The sequence below is a fragment of the Catharus ustulatus genome, chromosome 34, assembly GCF_009819885.2.
Source record: "Catharus ustulatus isolate bCatUst1 chromosome 34, bCatUst1.pri.v2, whole genome shotgun sequence".
Taxonomy (NCBI): Eukaryota; Metazoa; Chordata; class Aves; order Passeriformes; family Turdidae; genus Catharus; species Catharus ustulatus.
This window is the reverse complement of record NC_046254.1, coordinates 526,790-547,083: the sequence shown is the minus strand read 5'-3', so window position 1 is coordinate 547,083 and position 20,294 is coordinate 526,790. Positions and strand designations below refer to the sequence as shown.

Genomic DNA, 20,294 nt, shown 5'->3' with positions numbered 1-20,294 from the left:
ATTTGGGATTTGGGGGATTTGGGATTGGGGGATTTGGGATTTGGGAATTTGGGATTGGGGGAATTCGGGATTGGGGGGAATTTTTGGGATTTGGGACTGGGGGATTCTGGGGATTTGGGGAATTTGGGATTGGGGAATTTGGGATTTGGGGAATTTGGGATTTTGGGTATTTGGGATTGGGAATTTGGAGATTTGGGGATTTGGGGAATTTGGGATTGGTGAATTTGGGATTTGGGGATTTGGGATTTGGGGATTTGGGATTGGGGAATTCTGGGGATTTGGCATTGGGGGAATTCTGGGAATTGGGATTTGGGGAATTTGGGATTGGGGGATTTGGGATTTGGGGGAATTTGGGATTGGGGGGAATTTTTGGGATTTGGGATTTGGGACTGGGGGATTTGGGATTAGGGAATTCTGGGGATTTGGGAATTTGGGATTGGGGAATTCTGGGGATTTGGGGGATTTGGGGAATTCTGGGAATGGGGAATTCGGTATTTGGGGAATTTGGGATCGGGGAAATTTGGGAATTGGGATTTGGGAATTTGGGGAATTCTGGGATTTGGGATTGGGGGAATTCTGGGAATTGGGATTTGGGGAATTTGGGATTGAGGAATTTGGGTTTGGGGGATTTGGGATTGGGGGAATTACAAGGATTGGGAAATTCGGGATTGGGGGGAATTTTTGGGATTTGGGACTGGGGGATTCTGGGGATTTGGGATTTGGGGAATTTGGGATTGGGGGAATTCTGGAAATTGGGATTTGGGGAATTTGGGATTTGGGAAATTTGGGATTGGGGGAATTTGGGAGGAATTTGGGATTTGGGGATTTGGGATTTGGGGAATTTGGGATTTGGGAATTTGAGATTTGGGAATTTGGGATTGGGGAATTTGGGATTGGGGAATTTGGGATTTGGGAGATTTGAGATTTGGGGGAATTTGGAATTGGGGAATTCTCGGAATTGGGATTTGAGAATTTGGGATTTGGGAATTTGGGATTTGTGAAATTTGGGATTGGGGGAATTCTGGGGGTTTGGGATTGGGGGATTTAGGAATTTGGGATTGGGGAATTTGGGATTTGGGGAATTTGGGATTCAGGGGAATTTTTGGGATTTGGGACTGGGGGATTTGGGATTGGGCAATTCTGGGGATTTGGGGAATTCCAAGGATTTGGGATTTGGGGGAATTGGGAATTTGGGATTGGGGGAATTTGGGATTGGGGAGTTCTAGGAATTGGGGGAATTCAGGGGATTTGGGGGAATTTGGGATTGGGAAATTTGGGATTTGGGGAATTCTGGGGATTTGGGATTGAGGGAAGTTTGGGATTGTGGGATGCTCACACTGCCTGTTGAGTGCTTTGGGATATTTTGGGATTTTGGGGAACTTTTGGGGAATTTTTGGAGAATTTTTGGGATTTTTTTTTTGGATTTTGGGAATTTTAGGATTTTGGGATTTTGGGATTTTGGGAATTTGGGAATTTAGGAATTTAGGGATTTTTTGGGATGCTCGCACTGCCTGTTGAGCGCTTTGGGAATTTTGGGATATTTGGGAATTTGGGAATTTTGGGGGAATTTTTGGGATTTTTTGGGGATTTTGGGAATTTTATGATTTTGGGAATTTGGGAATTTTGGGAATTTAGGAATTTTAGGAATATTTTTGGATGCTCACACTGCCTGTTGAGCGCTTTGGGAATTTGGGATTTTTTGGGAATTTGGGAATTTTTGGGGAATTTTTGGGATTTTTTTTTTAGATTTTGGGAATTTTAGGGACTTTAGGATTTTGGGAATTTGGGAATTTTAGGAATATTTTGGGATGCTCACACTGCCTGTTGAGCGCTTTGGGAATTTTGGGATTTTTGGGAATTTGGGAATTTTTGGGGAATTTCTGGGATTTTTTTTTGGATTTGGGGAATTTTGGGATTTTGGGAATTTGGGATTTTTGGGATTTTTTGAGGATTTTGGGATATTTTTAGGGATGCTCACATTGCCTGTTGAGCGCTTTGGGAATTTTGGAATTTTGGGGAATTTTTGGGGAATTTTTGGGGATTTTTGGGATTTTTTGGGAATTTGGAATTTTTAGGATTTTGGGAATTTGGGAATTTAGGAATTTCAGGATATTTTGGGATGCTCACACTGCCTGTTGAGCGCTTTCTGCATGCGCAGGCGCAGCTTCTCCTGCGGGGTCAGCTTGGGCTGCAGAAATCGGGAACTGGGGTCGGGATGGGGCTGGGACCCCCAGGAACCCCCCAAAAATTCTGGGAATTGGGGAAATTCGGGAATTGGGGACCCCCAGGAACCCCCCCTGAGCCTGCCCAGCCCCCCCAGAAAATCTGGGAATTGGGGAAATTCGGGAAGGGGGGGAAAGAATGGGAAATGTGGGGAAATTTGGGGACAAATATTGGGAATTTTGGGGAAAATCTGGGAAAATGTGGAGAAATATGGGGAAAATCTGAGGAAATCTGGGGAAAATTTAAGAAAATGTGGGGAAAATCTAAAAAAATCTGGGGAAAATGGAACAAAATTTGGGAAAATCTGGGAAAAAATAGGAAAATGTAGGGAAATCTGGGGAAATTATGAAAATCTGGGGAAAAATTAAGAAAATGTGAGAAAATTCAGCAAAAATCTGGAGAAATTTGGGGAAAATCTGGGGGAAATACAAGAAAATTTGGGAAAATCTAACAAAATTTAGGAAAATCTGGGAAAATACGGGAAAATCTGGGAAAATTTGGGAAAATGTGGAAAAATCTACAGAAATCTGGGGAAAATCTGAGAAAAATTGTGGGAAATTCAGGAAAATTTTCAGAAATCTGGGGAAAAATCTGGGAAAAAAACTGGGAAAAAAACTGGGAAAAATCTGGGGAAATTTGGGGAAAATTTGGAGAAATCTGGGGAAAATCTGAGGAAATCTGGAGAAATCTGGGGAAATTTGGGAAAAATGTGGGAAAATCTGGGAAAAAATTGGGGAAAATCTGGGGAAATCTGGGGAAAATCTGGGAAAAATCTGAGAAAAATTGTGGGAAATTCAGGAAAATTTTCAGTAATCTGGGGAAAAATCTGGGAAAAAAAACTGGGAAAATTTGGGAAAAATCTGGGAAAATCTGGGAAAAAATTGGGGAAAATCTGGGGAAATTTGGGAAAAATCTGGGAAAAAATCTGGGAAAAAAATTGGGGAAATCTAAGAAAATGTGGGAAAATTCAGGAAAATCTGGGGAAAATTCAGGAAAATCTGGGGAAAATTCAGGAAAATCTGGGGAAATGTGGAAAAATCTGGGGAAAATCTATGAAAATGTGGGAAAACTTGGGGGAAATTTGGGGAAATGCAGGGAAAGGGGCCCCTCAGAGCTGATTTTTCCCCCCAGATCCCCCCCAAAATCCCAGGAAATTCCTCCCATATCCCAGGAAATTCCCCCTCCCGTGCTCCCAGGGGGATCTTTGGGATTCCCTGGATCCCTGTGGGATTCCCTGGATCCCTGTGGGATTCCCTGGATCCGTGATCCCAAAGCTCAGCAGGAATTCCTGGCTTTAGAACAAGGGGAAGTTCCAATTCTTACTGACTTTGGCAGCTCCGGAATCTTTACCAGCGGCAGCGTCGGCCCTGGGGGGAAAAACGGGGGGGAAGTGAGAAAACTGGGGGGGGAAATTGGGAATTTTGGGGGGGAATTGGGAAATTTGGGGAAAAAAATGGGAAATTTGGGGAAAAAATTGGGAAATTTGGGGAGTTTTGGGGAAAAAAATGGGAAATTTTGGGGAAAAAATTGGAAAATTTGGGGAAAAAATTGAGAAATTCGGGGAATTTGGGGGAAAAAATTGGGAAATTTGGGGGAAAAAATTGGGAAATTTGAGGAATTTTTGGGGGAAAATTGGGAAATTTGAGGAATTTGGGGGAAAAAAAATGGGAAATTTGGGGAAAAATTGGGAAATTTGGGGAATTTTGGGGAAGAAATTGGGAATTTTGTGGGCAAAATTGGGAAATCTGGGGAGTTTTGGGGAAAAAATGGGAAATTTTGGGGAAAAAAATGGAAAATTTGGGCATTTTTGGGGGGAAATTGGGGAATGTGGGGAAAAAATTGGGAAATTTGGGGAATTTGGGGGAAAAAATTGGGAAATTTGGGGGAAAAATTGGGAAATTTGGGGGAAAATTGGGAAATTTGGGGAATTTGGGGGAAAAAAATTGGGAAATTTGGGGAATTTTGGGGGGAAAATTGGGAAATTTGGGGAATTTGGGGGAAAAAATTGGGAAATTTGGGGGATTTTGGGGAGAAAATTGGGAAATTTGAGGAATTTGGGGGAAAAAAATTGGGAAATTTGGGGAAAAATTGGGAAATTTGGGGGATTTTGGGGAAATTTGGGAAATTTGGGGAGGAAATTGGGAAATCTGGGGAGTTTTGGGGAGAAAAATGGGAAATTTTGGGGAAAAATTGGAAAATTTGGGCATTTTGGGGGGAAATTGGGGAATTTGGGGAAAAATTGGGAAATTTGGGGAATTTTTGGGGGAAAATTGGGGAATTTGGGGAAAAATTGGGAAATCTGGGGGAAAAATGGAGAAATTTGGGGAATTTGGGGGAAAAAATTGGGAAATTTGGGGAATTTTTGGGGGGAAAATTGGGAAATTTGGGGGGAAAAATTGGGAAATTTGGGGGAAAATTGGGAAATTTGGGGAATTTTAGGGAAAAATTGGGAAATTTGGGGGAAATTTGGGAAATTTGAGGAAATTGGAAAGGAAAATTGGGGAATTTGGGGGAAAATTGGGAAATTTGGGGGGAAAAATTGGGAAATTTGGGGAATTTGGGGGAAAATTGGGGAATTTGGGGAAAAATTGGGAAATCTGGGGAGTTTTGGGGAAAAAAATGGGAAATTTTGGGGAAAAATTGGGAAATTTAGGCATTTTTGGGGGGGAAATTGGGAAATTTGGGGAAAAAATTTAGAAATTTGGGAAAAAAATTGGGAAATTTGGGGAATTTTTGGGGGGAAATTGGGAAATTTGGGGAAATTGGAGGGGAAAATTGGGGAATTTGGGGGAAAAAATTGGGAAATCTGGGGAATTTGGGGGGAAAATCGGGAAATTTGGGGAATTTTGGGGAAAATTGGGAAATTTGGGGAATTTTGGGGAAATTTGGGGAATTTGGGGAAAAAATTGGGGAAATTTGGGGAATTTTGGGGAAATTTGGGAAATTTGGGGAGGAAATTGGGAAATCTGGGGAGTTTTGGGGAGAAAAATGGGAAATTTGGGGAAAATTGGGGAAAACATTGGGAAATTTGGGGGGAAAATTGGGAAATTTGGGGAGTTTTGAGGAAAAACAATGGGAAATTTTGGGGAAAAATTGGAAAATTTGGGTATTTTGGGGGGGAATTTGGGGAATTTGGGGAAAAATTGAGAAATTTGGGGAATTTGGGGGAAAAAACTGGGAAATTTGGGGAAATTTGGGGGGAAAATTGGGAAATTTGAGGAATTTGGGGGAAAAAATTGGGAAATTTGGGGAATTTTGGGGGAATTTGGGGAGGAAATCGGGAAATCTGGGGAGTTTTGGGGAGAAAAATGGGAAATTTTGGGGAAAAATTGGAAAATTTGGGCATTTTGGGGGGAAATTGGGGAATTTGGGGAAAAATTGAGAAATTTTGGGGAATTTGGGGGAAAAAAATTGGGAAATTTGGGGGGAAATTGGGAAATTTGGGGAATTTTGGGGAAATTTGGGGAATTTTGGGGGGAAATTGGGAAATTTGGGGGGAAAAAACGGGAAATTTGGGGGAAAATTGGGAAATTTGGGAATTTTGGGGGGAAATTTGGGGAATTTTGAGGTGAAAGTTTGCAAAATTGGGGAATTTTGGGGGGAAATTGGGGGAAATTGGGGGAAAAAATTGGGAAATTTGTGCATTTTTGGGGAAAAATTGGGAAATTTTGGGAAAATACTGGGAAATTCGGGAGGGAAATTGGGAAAATAGAAGAATTTGGGGGGAAATTTGGGAAATTTGGGGGAATTGGGGGGGAGAAATTGAGGGGAAATTTGGGGGATTTTGGGGAAAAAGTGGGGAATTTGGGGAATGGATCCCAGAAGGATTTTGGGGAAGGATCCCAGAAGAATTTTGGGGATGGATCCCAAAAGGATTTTGGGGACAGATCCCAGAAGGATTTTGGGGAAGGATCCCAGAGAGATTCTGGGGACATTTTGGGGGGATTTAGGAGAGATTTTGAGGTAACCCAGAAGGATTCAGGGACATTTTGGGGACAAATCCCAGAAGGATTTTGGGGAAGGATCCCAGAGACATTCTGGGGACATTTTGGGGGGATTTAGGGGAGATTTTGGGGTATCCCAGATGGATTCAGGGTAGATTTTGGGCACGAATCCCAGAAGGATTGGAGGTAATTTGGGGGAGATTTTTGGAGATGGATCCCAGAAAGATTCAGGGGATGGATCCCAGAAGGATTTAGGGGATATTTTAGGGGATGGATCCCAGAAATATTCAGGGAACATTTTGGGGAAGAATCCCAGAAGGATTTTGGGGAATCCCAGAAGGATTCAGAGGAGATTTTGGGGGGTTTTAGGGGACATTTTGGGAATGGAGCCCAGAAGGATTTTGGGGATGGATCCCAGAAGGATTCAGAGGATGGATCCCAGAAGGATTTTGGGGTATCCCAGAAAGTCTCAGGGGACATTTTGGGGGAATTCAGGGGAGACTTTGGAGATAGATCCCCAAAGGATTTACGGGAAGGATCCAAGAAGGATTTGGGGTGATTTTGGGGATGGATTCCAGAAGGATTTTGGGGATGGATTCCAGAAGGATTTTGGGGATGGATTCCAGAAGGATTTTGAGGTACCCCAGAAGGATTCAGGGCACATTTTGGGAGGATTTAGGCGAGTTTTAGGTTTGGTTTTTCCCCAGAGTGACGATTTCTTGGCTCACTTTTTCAGCTTCTCTCCGACGGCGGGCGAGGCCGGGGCGCGGGGCGGGGCCTTGTCCCGGGATCCGGGCGGGGTTTGGGACCGGGACCGGGATCGGGATCGGGATCGGGACCGGGAACGGCTCCGGGACCGCGAGGGGCTCCGGGAATCGCTGCGGCTGCTCCGGCTCTGGCTGCTCCAGCGGCGCCACGAGCGCAGAGAGCGACGGGAGCGGCTCCTGTGGGGGAACTGGTGAGACTGGGATGGACTGGGATGGACTGGGAGGGACTGGGACGGACTGGGATAAACTGGGACACACTGGGATGGACTGGGACGGACTGGGATGGACTGGGACACACTGGGATATACTGGGATGGACTGGGATGGACTGGGAGGGACTGGGATGGACTGGGATGGACTGGGATGGACTGGGAGGGACTGGGAGGGACTGGGAGGGACTGGGAGGGACTGGGACGGACTGGGAGGGACTGGGATGGACTGGGAGGGACTGGGATGGACTGGGATGGACTGGGATGGACTGGGATGGACTGGGAGGGACTGGGACACACTGGGATATACTGGGATGGACTGGGAGGGACTGGGATGGACTGGGACGGACTGGGATGGACTGGGAGGGACTGGGATATACTGGGAGGGACTGGGACGGACTGGGAGGGACTGGGACGGACTGGGATAAACTGGGACACACTGGGATATACTGGGATGGACTGGGATGGACTGGGACACACTGGGACGGACTGGGATGGACTGGGAGGGACTGGGAGGGACTGGGAGGGACTGGGAGGGACTGGGACGGACTGGGATATACTGGGATGGACTGGGACGGACTGGGACGGACTGGGGCAGATTGGTGTGAACCGCTCCCAAACCAGTACCAAACTGGGACAGACTGGGACAGACTGGTGTGAACTGCTGTGGTCCGCTCCCAAACCAGTCCCAAACTGGGACAAACTGGTGTGAATTGGCCCAAACCATTCCCAAACCAGTCCCAAACCGGTCTGACCTATTCCCAAACCATTCCCAAACCGGTCTGACCCATTCCCAAACCATTCCCAAACCGGTCTGACCCATTCCCAAACCATTCCCAAACCGGTCTGACCCATTCCCAAACCGGTCTGACCCATTCCCAAACCAGTCTGACCCATTCCCAAACCAGTCTAAACCAGTCTGACCCATTCCCAAACCAGTCTGAACCATTCCCAAACCAGTCTGACCCATTCCCAAACCAGTCTAAACCAGTCTGACCCATTCCCAAACCAGTCTGAACCATTCCCAAACCATTCCCAACCCAGTCTGATCCATTCCCAAACCATTCCCAACCCAGTCTGATCCATTCCCAAACCAGTCTGACCCATTCCCAAACCAGTCTGACCCATTCCCAACCATTCCCAAATCAGTCTGACCCATTCCCAAACCAGTCTGACCCATTCCCAACCATTCCCAAACCAGCTCAAATCATTCCCACACCATTCCCAAACTGGTCTGACCCATTCCCAAACCAGTCTCAAACCAGTCTGACCCATTCCCAAACCATTCCCAACCCTTCCCAAACCAGTCTGACCCATTCCCAAACCGGTCTGAACCAGTCTGACCCACTCCCAACCCGCTCTGCCCCGTTCCCGGCACTCACCGCGATCGGCGGCGCCGGCGGTGGCCGCGTTCCGGGGATCGGGAGCGGCGCCGGCTGTCGCGGGAGCCGCCGCGGGAATAGCGCCGCGAGCGGCTGCGGGAGCGCGAGCGGCTGCGGGAGCGCGAACGGGAGCGGCGGCGGCCGCGGAAAATCCCCCGGGAGCGGCGGAAAGCGCGGGAATGGCGCGAGCCGGAGCTGCAGGAGGACGAGGAGGACGAGCGAGAGGAGGACGAGGAGGAGGAGGAGGAGGAAGAGCGGCGCCTGCAGGGGGGAAAATGGGGAGAGGTGAGAGGGTGGGGGGAATGGGGGGAAATGGGGAATAAAGGGGAAAATGGGGAAAAAATGGGGGGAAAAAAGGGAGAAAATGGGGAAAAATGGGGAAAATGGGGGAAAAATGGGGAGAATATGGGGGGAAATAGGTAAAAAAAGGGAAAAAATGGCGGAAAATGGGGAGAAATGGGGGGAATGGGGGGGAAAATGGGGGGAAATGGGGAAAAAATGGGGGTAAAATGGGGAGAAATGGGGGGAAAATGGGGAGAAATGGGGGGAAAATGGGGAAAATGTGGGAAAAAATGGGGAAAAAAGGGGAAAAAAGGGGAAAAAATGGGGGAAAAATGAGGAAAAATGGGGAAAAAATGGGGGTAAAATGGGGGTAAAATGGGGAAAAAATGGGGAAAAATGGGGAAATGTGGGGAAAATGTGGGGAAAATGTGGGGAAAAATGGGGAAAAAAGGGGAAAAAATGGGGGGAAAATGGGGAAAAAAAGATGAAAAAAGGATAAAAAACCAAAGAAGAATAAAAAAGGGAACAGGAAGTGGAAAAACAGGGAAAACCAGTTGAAAAAGGGGGGAAGAATCCAGAAAAACTAAGGAAAATGGGGGAAAAAAGGAGGACAGAAAAGAGGGAAAATGGGAAAACCAAGGAAAGAAAAAGCAAAACCAGCAGAAAAGGGGAAAAAATCCAGAAAAACTAAGGAAAAACGGGGGAAAAAAAGGAGGACAAAAAAGGGAAAAAATGAGAAAACCAAGAAAAGAACGGAAAACCAAGGAAACACAAAAAAAAAGAATAAAAAAGGGAATAGGACGGGGAAATTGTGAGGGGAAATTGTGAGGGGGAAATCGTGAGGGGGAAACTGTGAGGGGGAAATCGTGAGGGGGAAATTGTGAGGAAAAAAGGGGAAAAATCCAGAAAAACCAAGAAAAAATGGGAAAAAAGGGGGACGAAAAGGGGAAAAATGGCAAAACCAAGGGAAGACAAGAAAACCAAAGAAAGAAAAATTAAAACCAAGGGAAAAAAGCCCAGAAAGGTGAAGGCACAGACCGGGCCGAGGCTCCGTGCGAAGGCGCCGAGGCTCCGGGCTGTGCCGAGCGCTGCCGCTCCCGGGAGCCGCGGCTCTTGGCGGGAATGGCGGCGCTGGAGGCCGCGGCCGCCTCCTCGTCGCTGCCGCCGAAGCTGGTGATGAAGGTGATCTTCTCCTCGTGGCCCAGGGACGGAGTTCGAGAGCGGGAGCGAGACTCCGAGGTGGATTCCGACGGGGAGCTGTGAGGGGAGGGAGAGAGTGGGGAGGGGTGGGGGGATTGTGAGGGGAATTTTGAGGGGAAATGGAGTTTTGAGGGGAAAGGAGAAATCTGAGGGGAGTTCTGAAGAGAATTGTGAGGGGAAATGGAGTTCTGAGGGGAATTGGGAAATTCTGAGGGGAAATGGGAAATTCTAAGGGGGAATGAGAATTCTGAGGGGAATTCTGAAGGGAAATCTGAGGGGAAATGGAGTTCTGAGGGGAATTGTGAGGGGAAATGGAATTCTGAGGGGGAATTCTGAGGGAAATTATGAGGGCAAATGGAGTTCTGAGGGGAATTGTGAGGGGAATTGTGAGGGAAATTGGAGTTCTGAGGGGGAATCTGAGGGGAAATGGGAATTCTGAGGGGGAATCTGAGGGGAATTGTGAGGTAAATTCTGAGGGGGAATGGGAACTCTGAGGGGAATTCTGAGGGAAATTGGAGTTCTGAGGGGAATTCTGAGGGGGATTCTGAGGGGGAATGGAGTTCTGAGGGGAATTGTGAGGGGGAATTCTGAGGGGAAATGGGAGTTCTGAAAGGAATTCTGAGGGGGAATTCTTAGGGGGAAATTCCGAGGGGGAAATTCTGAGGAGGAAATCGGAATTCTGAGGTGAATTCTGAGGGGGAAATGGAGTTCTGAGGGGAATTGTGAGGGGAAATGGAGTTCTGAGGGGGAATTCTGAGGGAAATTATGAGGGGAAATCTGAGGGGAAATGGAGTTCTGAGGGGAATTGTGAGGGGAATTCTGAGGGGAAATGGGAGTTCTGGAGGGGAAATCTGAGGGGAAATTCTGATGGAAAATCTGAGGGGAAGTGGGAGTTCTGAAGGGAATTCTGAAGGGAAATTCTGATGGAAAATCTGAGGGGAAATCTGAGCGGAAATGGAGTTCTGAGTGGGATTGTGAGGGGAATTGTGAGGGGAAATGGGAATTCTGAGGGGGAATTGTGAGGGGAAATGGAGTTCTGAGGGGGAATTCTGAGGGGAAATAGAGTTCTGGAGGGAAATTCCGAGGGGAATTGTGAGGGGAAATCTGAGGGGAAAATTCTGAAGGGAAATGGGAATTCTGAGGGGAATTCTGAGGGGGAAATTCCGAGGGGGAAATTCCGAGGGGGAAATTCTGAGGGGAATTCTGAGGGGGAAATGGGAATTCTCAGGGGAATTCTGATGGAAAATGGGAATTCTGAGGGGGAGATCTGACGAGAAATTCTGAGGGGGAATGGGAATTCTGAGGGAAAATGGGAATTCTGAGCAGGAATTCTGAGGAGAAATGGGAATTCTGAGAGAAAACGGGAATTCCGATTTGTTACCGTTTGTAGGGGTCGTAGGTGGGGCTGTCCCGGCGGGCGTAGCTGTGGGGGGAAAAATTGGAATTTGGGGAAAAATTGGTGAGATACAGGGTAAAAATAGAATTTGGGAACAAAAAGTTGGGATTTGGAGGGGGAGGAATGGTGGAATTCGGGTAGGGAAATGAGATTTGGAATGAAAATGTTGGGATTTGGGATAAAAGTGTTAGGATTTAGGGGAAAAATGGGATTTGAGGGAGAAATATTGGGATTTGGGGGAGAAATGTTGGGAATCATGATAAAAATCTTGGAATTGGGAGGAAAAATGGGATTCAGCGTAAAAATGTTAATATAGGTGGAGAAAATATTGGGATTTGGATAAAAATGTTGGGATTTGGGATGAAAATGTCAGGATTTGGAATAAAAACATTGGGATTTGAGATGAAAATGTTGGGATTGGGGGTGAAAAAGTTGGGAATCTCACCTGGGGGGGCTGATTTTCCGGCCTTTCAGCCGCTTCTCCCGGAATTCCCGGCGCTGCCGACGGGAGCGGCGACCCTGGGGAAAGGATTGGGGGTCAGAAAAGGATTTTTTGGGGATTTTCCAAGGGGAAATTACTGATTTTTTTCCAGGTTTTTCCCTCACCGAGTACATGGCCTTCTCCTCCTCCAAGGCTTTGGCGTTTTTGATGGCTTCAGCCTCTTCCTTGTCCTTCCTCAGCATCCTTTTTCCAGGGGGAAAAAACGGGATTAGGGTGGGATTTTGGGGAGATCCAGGATTCCAAGGAAAAAGGGGAGCCCTGAGCCAGAATTTCAGGGGGAAAATGGGATTTTCAAGGCAGAATTTCAAGGGGAAAACAGGATTTTTAAGGCAGAATTTTCACAGGGAAAATGGGATTTTCAAGGCAGAATTTCAGGGGGGAAATGGGATTTTCAAGGCAGAATTTCAGGGGAGAAATGGGATTTTAAAGACAGAATTTCAAGGGAAAGGGAAAGTCTGGAAAAAAGGGGGGAGTCCTCAGGGAAAATGGGGGGATCTGAGTAAGAATTCCAAGGAAAATGAGAACTCTGAGGGAGAATCCCCATGGACAAAGGGAGCTCCAAGTCAAAATCTCAGTGAGAAGGGGCAATCAAATGGAGGAAATCCTCAGGAAAAGCAGGAAGTTCTGAGTCAGAATTCCAAGGGAAAATGGGATTCTCAAGCCAGGATTTCAGGGGAAAAGGGAGAGCCTGGGAAAAAAGGGGAGCCCTGAGACAGAATCCCAAGGAAAAATGGGATTTCCAGGAGAGAATCCCAAGGAAAAATGGGATTTCCAGGAGAGAATCCAAAAGAAAAATGGGATTTCCAGGAGAGGAAAACAGGATTTCTAGGAGAAAATCCAAAAGAAAAATGGGATTTCCAGGAGATAGTCCTGAGGAAAAATGGGATTTCCAGGAGAATCCAGAAGAAAAATGGGATTTCCAGGAGATAGTCCTGAGGAAAAATGGGATTTCCAGGAGAAAATCCGAAGGAAAAACGGGATTTCCAGGAGAAAATCCAAAATAAAAATGGGATTTCTAGGAGAGAAAAATAGGATTCCTAGGAGATAATCCAAAAGAAAAACGAGATTTCCAGGAGAGAATCCAAAAGAAAAATGGGATTTCCGCGAGAAAAAGAGGATTTCTAGGAGAGAATCCAAAATAAAAGTGTGATTTCCAGGAGACAGTCCTGAGGAAAAATGGGATTTCCAGGGGAAAATCCTGAGGAAAAATGGGATTTCCAGGATAGAATCCCAAGGAAAAACGGTATTTTCAGGAGAGAATCCAAAAGAAAAATGGGATTCCTGAACCCAAATCCCAAGAAAAAAAACAAAAAAAATCAGGAGCCTTCCCCGGGCTGGTTTTCCCGAGTTTTTTCCCGAGGTTTTTCCGGGATGTACCTGACGAAATCCCCCTCGGCCATGCCGTAGGTCGTGGCCTGCTTGTTCAGATCAGCCACTTGCTCCTGGTTCAGCTCATCCACGTCCACTTCCACGTCTGGAAAAAGCAGGGGGAAAAAAATCCCGGAATTCCGCCCGGCACGCGCCCCCGGCGCCGCGCTCGGCCCGCCCGGGATCCGTTACCGATATCCGGGATCACTTCGTCCTCGTCCGTGTTGGAATCCTCCTCGGAGTCCTCCTCGTCCCCAGCTCGCTTCTCCAGGGAATTCTCCAGCTCCTCCACGGTGCTGTCCTCGTAGGTGTAGCCTATGGAAGCCTTTTTTTCCGCCAGCCTGGGGGAGTTTGGGGACACAAATCCCTCCAGCCCGGGGATTTCATCCCGCGGGGAGGAGCCCTCGGGAATGGGGGGAGGCCCGAGGAGGGGAGACGGGAATTTGGAGGGGAAAAGGAAATGTGAGGGAAAATGGGAAACGTGAGGTGGAATTCTGAGGGGAAATGGGAATTTGGAGGCAGAATTCAGAGGGGAAATGGGAAATGTGAGGGGGAATTCGGAGGGGAAATGGGAAATGTGAGGGGGAATTCTGAGGGGAAATGGGAATTGTGAGGGGAAATGGGAAATGTGAGTGGGAATTCGGAGGGGAAATGGGAAATGTGAGGGGAAATGGGAAATGTGAGGGGGAATTCAGACAGAAAATGGGAAATGTGAGGGGGAATTCTGAGGGGAAATGGGAAATGTGAGGGGGAATTCGGAGGGGAAATGGGAAATGTGAGGGGAAATGGGAAATGTGAGTGGGAATGCTGAGGGGAAATGGGAATTCAGACGGAAAATGGGAAATGTGAGGGGGAATTCGGAGGGGAAATGGGAATTTGGAGGGAAAGTGGGAAATGTGAGTGAGAATTCTGAGGGGAAATGGGAAATGTGAGGTGGAATTCTGAGGGGAAATGGGAATTCTGAGGGAAAGTGAGAGCCCTGAGGTGGAATTCTGATGGAAAACAAGAATTCTGAGGGGAAACGGGAGCCCTGAAGTGGATTTCTGAGGGAAAATGTAAATTCTGAGGGAAATTGGCAGGCCTGAGGTGGAATTCTGAGGGAAAATGGGAATTCTCACAGAAAATGGGAGGCCCAAGGTGGAATTTTGGGGAAAATGGCAATTCTGAGGTAGAATGGGAAATGTGAACAGGAATTCTGAGGGAAAATGGGAAGCCTGAGCTGGAACTCTGACGGAAAATAGGGAATTCTGAAGGAAAATGGGATTTCCAAGCCTGAATTCCAAGGAAAAACAGGAATCCCAAACCAGATCCCAAAGCAAAACCAGGCATCCTTCCCAGGATGGTTTTGGGGGAAATCTTAGCAAAGGAGTGAGGGGAAAACTGGGGCTGGGAGGGTTATCCCAGAATTAGGATCATCCCTGAGGGTGTGGGGGCGCATTCCTGGTGTTTTCCCACCCGAAATTCTGATTTTTTAAAATTTTTTCTCCTCACTTTTTCTTCTCGTCCTCGTTGGGTTTCTGGAGGCCTCCGTAGAGTTCGTCAATGTAGATCTGGTACAGGCACTGCTCCTCCGAGACTGGGATGGGGAATTTTGGGATTAAATCATTCCCTAAATCCCTCAGGATCCACCCCAGGGGGATCCAGAAGGGACAGAATTCCCAAAAAAATAAAAAAAACAGGGAAAAAGGGAACTCACTGCCAGCAAAGTCGTTCTGCACCAGGCCCCGGTACCGCTCGTAGTTGCATTTGCGCTCGTCCGATTCCTGCTCTGGGGAGCTGGAAAAATGGGAATTGTGAGGGAAATTTGGGATCAAAATGGGGATTTCAGGGTTTAAAGGTGAATTTTGGGGATGAAATGAGAATTTTGTGCTAAAAAATCCTGGATTTGGGTGAAAAAAGGGGGATTTTTAGGAATCTTTCAACTCGTAGTTGCATTTGCGCTCATCCGATTCGTGCTCTGGGGAGCTGGAAAAATGGGAATTGTGAGGGGAATTTGGGATCAAAATGGGGATTTTGGGGTTTAAAAGTGGATTTTGGGCTCCAAGGGTGGATTTGGGGGAAAAATCCTGGATTTGGGGAGAGCAAAAGTGGGATTTTTGAGGCCTCCCCGCTCGTAGTTACATTTGTGCTCGTCCGATTCTTGCTCTGGGGAGCTGGAAAAATAGGAATTGTGAGGGGATTTTGGGATCAAAATGGGGATTTTGGGAGTTTAAGGTGAATTTTGAGGTCCAAGGGTGGATTTTGGGGTTTCAAGGTGGATTTTGGGGTCCAAGGATGGATTTGGGGGAAAAATCCTGGATTTGGAGAAGCAAAAGTGGGATTTTTGAGGCCTCCTCGCTCGTAGTTGCATTTGTGCTCGTCCGATTCTTGCTCTGGGGAGCTGGAAAAATGGGAATTGTGAGGGGATTTTGGGATTAAAATTGGGATTTTGGGCTTTCAAGGTGGATTTTGGGGTCCAAGGGTGGATTTGGAGGGACAAATCCCGGATTTGGGGGAGCAAAAGAGGGATTTTTGGGGCCTACTCACTCGTAGTTACATTTGGCTCGTCCGATTCCTGCTCTGAGGAGCTGGAAAAATGGGAATTATGAGGGAAATTTGGGATCAAAACGTGGATTTCAGGGGCTCAAGGTGGATTTTAGGGATCAAATTAGGATTTTGTGCTAAAAAAAAATGGATTTGGTGGAAAAAAGGGGGATTTTTAGGGATCTTCCCACTCGTAGTTGCATTTGCGCTCATCCGATTCGTGCTCTGGGGAGCTGGAAAACTGGGAATTGTGAGGGGATTTTGGGATCAAAATGGGGATTTGGGGGATTAAACGTGAATTTTGGGGATCAAATGAGGATTTAGTGCTAAAAAATCCTGGATTTGGGGGAAAAAGGGAGATTTTTGGGGCCTCCTCGCTAGTAGTTGCATTTGCGCTCATCCGATTCGTGCCCTGGGGAGCTGGAAAAATGGGTATTGTGAGAGAAATTTGGGATCAAAATGGGGATTTCAGGGTTTAAAAGTGGATTTTGGGGATCCAACATGGATTTTATGGATTGAAAAGGGGATTTTTAAGATCCAAAGTGGCTTTTGAACTAAAAAAGAGAGATTTTAATCGCTCTAAAAAGGGGTTTTGGCACTCAAACACGGATTTTTACAGCTCCAATTTGGAATTTTGGGATCAAACCAGAGATTGTTGAGATCCAAGATGGATTTTGGGGATCCAAAGGAGAATTTAATGGATCCTAAATGGAATTCCAGTGGATTTTTTGAAATAAAATCCAAATTTTGGGGCCAAAACAAGAATTTAGCACCTCCCCACCCAGCCTTGGTGGGATTCCAGCCCCGAAATTGTTGGGAATTGTTTGGGAATGTCAGGAAATTTTGGGGAATGTTGGGAATTTTTGGGGAATGTTGGGAATTTTTGGGGAATCTTACGTGGGGCTGAGCAGGGCCGGGGTGTACATGGGGATGAAATCCAGGTGAGCGCGGACGTCGAAGCGGTCGATCATGTTGTTGGTGTCCCCCTGCCAGGGCATCCTGCCAGGAAAAAAATCAAATTGGGAATGGGGAAAAGCCTGGAATTCTCATCCTGAATGGTCAGAATTCCTCCCCTTTCCTACAGAAAAAAATCCACAAAAATAACCCCCAGAAAAAACCTCAAAAAAACCAAAACCAAAACCAAACAAAACAAAAAACCACCAAAAATATCCACAAAAAAACAGCAAAGGAGGTTGCCCCCAAAAACCAATTTTCATTGGATTTATGGATTGAAAACAATTTAAAATTTCATTTTGTGGAAAAATTGGGATTTATCCAGCCCTGGAGGTGATTCCAAGTTGGGGATCCCATGGAATTTTATCTCTGGAATGAGCAGAATTCCTCGTTTCCATCAGCAAAAAATTGGGAGTGATGATTGCAATAAAAACCCAAATTCTCTCCACATTTGCCCAAAACCACCCAAATTTCAATCCCTGGAAAATCCAGGATTTCTCCAGCCCTGGGGGGTGATCCCAGGAATATTCCAGAAATAATTCCATGGAATTCCTGCCTGGAATAAGCAAAATTCTTTCAGAAAAAATTGGGAGCGATGACCCCAATAAAAACCCGAATTCTCTCCAGATTTGCCCCAAACCACCCAAATTTCAATGCCTAGAAAATCCAGGATTTCTGCATTCCCAGGGGGTGATCCCAGGAACATTCCAGAAATAATTCCATGAAATTCCTGCCTGAAATGAGCAAAATTCCCCTTTTTCCATCAGCAAAAAAATTGGGAGTGGTGACAACAATAAAAACTCAAATTCTCTCCAGATTTGCCCCAAACCACCCAAATTTCAATGCCTGGAAAATCCAGGATTTCTGCACTCCCAGGGGGTGATCCCAGGAATATTCCAGAAATAATTCCATGGAATTTCTGCCTGGAATAAGCAAAATTATTTCAGAAAAAAAATGGGAGCGATGAGCCCAATAAAAACCTGAATTCTCCCCAGATTTCCCTAAAACCACCCAAATTTCAATCCTTGGAAAATCCAGGATTTCTGCATTCCCAGGGGATGATCCCAGGAATATTCCAGAAATAATTCCTGAATTATTCCAAAAATTACTGCTGGAGTGAGCAAAATTCTGCCTTTCCCATCACCAAAAAATGGGAACAGCGGCTCCAAATCCTCCAGGATTTGCCCAAAACCACCCAAATTTCAATGCCTGGAAAATCCAGGATTTCTGCACTCCCAGGGGGTGATCCCAGGAACATTCCAGAAATAATTTCATGGAATTCCTGCCTGGAATGAGTAAAAATCCCGTTTTCCATCAGCAAAAAATTGGGAGCGATGATTGCAATAAAAACCCGAATTCTCTCCAGATTTCCCTAAAACCACCCAAATTTCAATGCCTGGAAAATCCAGGATTTCTCCACTCCCAGGGGATGACCCCAGGAATTTTCCAGAAGGAATTCCATGGAATTCCTGCCTGGAATAAGAATTTCTCATTTTCATCACCAAAAAAATGGGAGTGATGACCGCAATAAAAACCTGAATTTTCTCCAGATTTGCCCAAAACCACCCAAATTTCAATGCCTGGAAAATCCAGGATTTCTGCACTCCCAGGAGGTGATCCCAGGAACATTCCAGAAGGAATTCCAGCAGGGAATTCCCTGAGCAGCTCACATGTTGACGGGGCTCTCGGCCGCCAGGGCCACGGCAGAATCCAGGTGAACTTTGCAGGCCCGGCCGTGCACCTGCAGGAACTGGGCTGGGTCCTTTTTCTGGGGGGAAAAAAGGAAATTTTGGGAATTTGGGGATTGGGGGGGAAAGGTGGGAATGGGAAAAGTCCCAGGGAAAGTTGGGATTTGGGAAGGGAGGGGTGGGAATTGAGGGAAATGGGGAGAATTGCAAGGGAAAATGGGAATTTTGGGGGTCAGACTGGGAATGGAGCACCCAAACTGGGAATGGAGACCTCAAACTGGGAATGGAGGCCCCAAACTGGGAATGGAGCCCCCAAACTGGGACAGGAACCCCCCAACTGGGACAGGGGAACCCTAAACTGGGAATTTTGGGGTCCAAACTGGGACAGGGACACCCCAAACTGGGACAGGGACCCCATAAACTGGGAATTTTGGGGTCCAAACTGGGACAGGGGGGCCCCAAACTGGGACAGGGACTCCCCAAACTGGGACAGGGATTCCCCAAACTGGGACAGGGACAACCCCAAACTGGGACAGGGATTCCCCAAACTGGGACAGGGACAACCCCAAACTGGGACAGGGACACGCCAAACTGGGAATTTTGGGGTCCAAACTGGGAATGGAGGCCCCAAACTGGGAGAGGAGCCCCCAAACTGGGACAGGGGGACCCCAAACTGGGAATGGAGGCCCCAAACTGGAAGAGGACCCCATAAACTGGGAGAAGAGCCCCCAAACTGGGAATTTTGGCCTCCAAACTGGGACAGGGACATCCTAAACTGGGAATGGAGGCCCCAAACTGGGACAGGGGGGCCCCAAACTGGGACAGGGACTCCCCAAACTGGGACAGGGACTCCCCAAACTGGGACAGGGACAACCCCAAACTGGGACAGGGACACGCCAAACTGGGAATTTTGGGGTCCAAACTGGGAATGGAGGCCCCAAACTGGGAGAGGAGCCCCCAAACTGGGACAGGGGGACCCCAAACTGGGAATGGAGGCCCCAAACTGGGAATGGAGGCCTCAAACTGGGACAGGGATCCCCCAGTCTGGGACAGGGGAACCCTAAACTGTGAATTTTGGGGTCCAAACTGGGAATGGAGGCCCCAAACTGGGACAGGGATCCCTCAAACTGGGACAGAGACACCCCAAACTGGGACAGGGACACCCTAAACTGGGAATTTTGGGGTCCAAACTGGGAATGGAGGCCCCAAACTGGGATGGGGCACCCCAAACTGGGAATTTTGGGGTTCAAACTGGGAATGGAGGCTCCAAACTGGGACAGGGAACCCCCAAACTGGGACAGGGGAACCCTAAACTGGGACAGGGACCCCATAAACTGGGAATTTTGGGGTCCAAACTGGGAATGGAGGCCCCAAACTGGGAGAGGACCCCATAAACTGGGAGAAGAGCCCCCAAACTGGGAATTTCGGCCTCCAAACTGGGACAGGGACACCCTAAACTGGGAATTTTGGGGTCCAAACTGGGAATGGAGGCCCCAAACTGGGAGAGGACCCCATAAACTGGGAGAAGAGCCCCCAAACTGGGAATTTCGGCCTCCAAACTGGGACAGGGACATCCTAAATTGGGACAGGGAGTCCCCAAACTGGGACAGGGACACCCCAAACTCAGACAGGGGGACCCTAAACTGGGAATGGAGGCCCCAAACTGGGACAGGGACATCCTAAACTGGGACAGGGACACCTCAAACTGGGACAAGGATTCTCCAAATTGGGACAGTGACCCCCCAGACTGGTTCAGGCCCCCCCCAAACTGGTTCCAAACTGGTTCAAGTCCCCTCAGACTGGTTCCAAACTGGTCCAGGTCCCCCCTGACCGGTTCCAAACCGGGACAAGGACACC

General features: G+C 47.4%; 1 protein-coding gene across 5 annotated transcripts in view; it reads right to left on the bottom strand.

The window, feature by feature from the left end:
* LOC117009632 (CLK4 associating serine/arginine rich protein) overlaps window positions 1-20,294 on the bottom strand; it is a 33,916-nt gene that overhangs the window by 11,021 nt on the left and 2,601 nt on the right. For 4 of the 5 annotated variants that reach the window (XM_033083908.1, XM_033083904.2, XM_033083903.2 and 1 more), the window contains 14 exons: window positions 18,420-18,517; window positions 16,693-16,794; window positions 14,969-15,048; window positions 14,764-14,848; window positions 13,465-13,613; window positions 13,282-13,378; window positions 12,009-12,087; window positions 11,848-11,921; window positions 11,388-11,429; window positions 9,845-10,063; window positions 8,525-8,785; window positions 6,896-7,111; window positions 3,551-3,590; window positions 2,128-2,188 (listed from right to left, as the gene is read on the bottom strand). In XM_033083908.1, the coding sequence (XP_032939799.1) occupies window positions 2,128-2,188; window positions 3,551-3,590; window positions 6,896-7,111; window positions 8,525-8,785; window positions 9,845-10,063; window positions 11,388-11,429; window positions 11,848-11,921; window positions 12,009-12,087; window positions 13,282-13,378; window positions 13,465-13,613; window positions 14,764-14,848; window positions 14,969-15,048; window positions 16,693-16,794; window positions 18,420-18,517 (1,603 nt within the window). Of the gene's footprint in view, window positions 1-2,127; window positions 2,189-3,546; window positions 3,591-6,895; window positions 7,112-8,524; window positions 8,786-9,844; window positions 10,064-11,387; window positions 11,430-11,847; window positions 11,922-12,008; window positions 12,088-13,281; window positions 13,379-13,464; window positions 13,614-14,763; window positions 14,849-14,968; window positions 15,049-16,692; window positions 16,795-18,419; window positions 18,518-20,294 lie in introns of all 5 variants that reach the window. The other variant, XM_033083907.2, reaches the window with a different exon arrangement.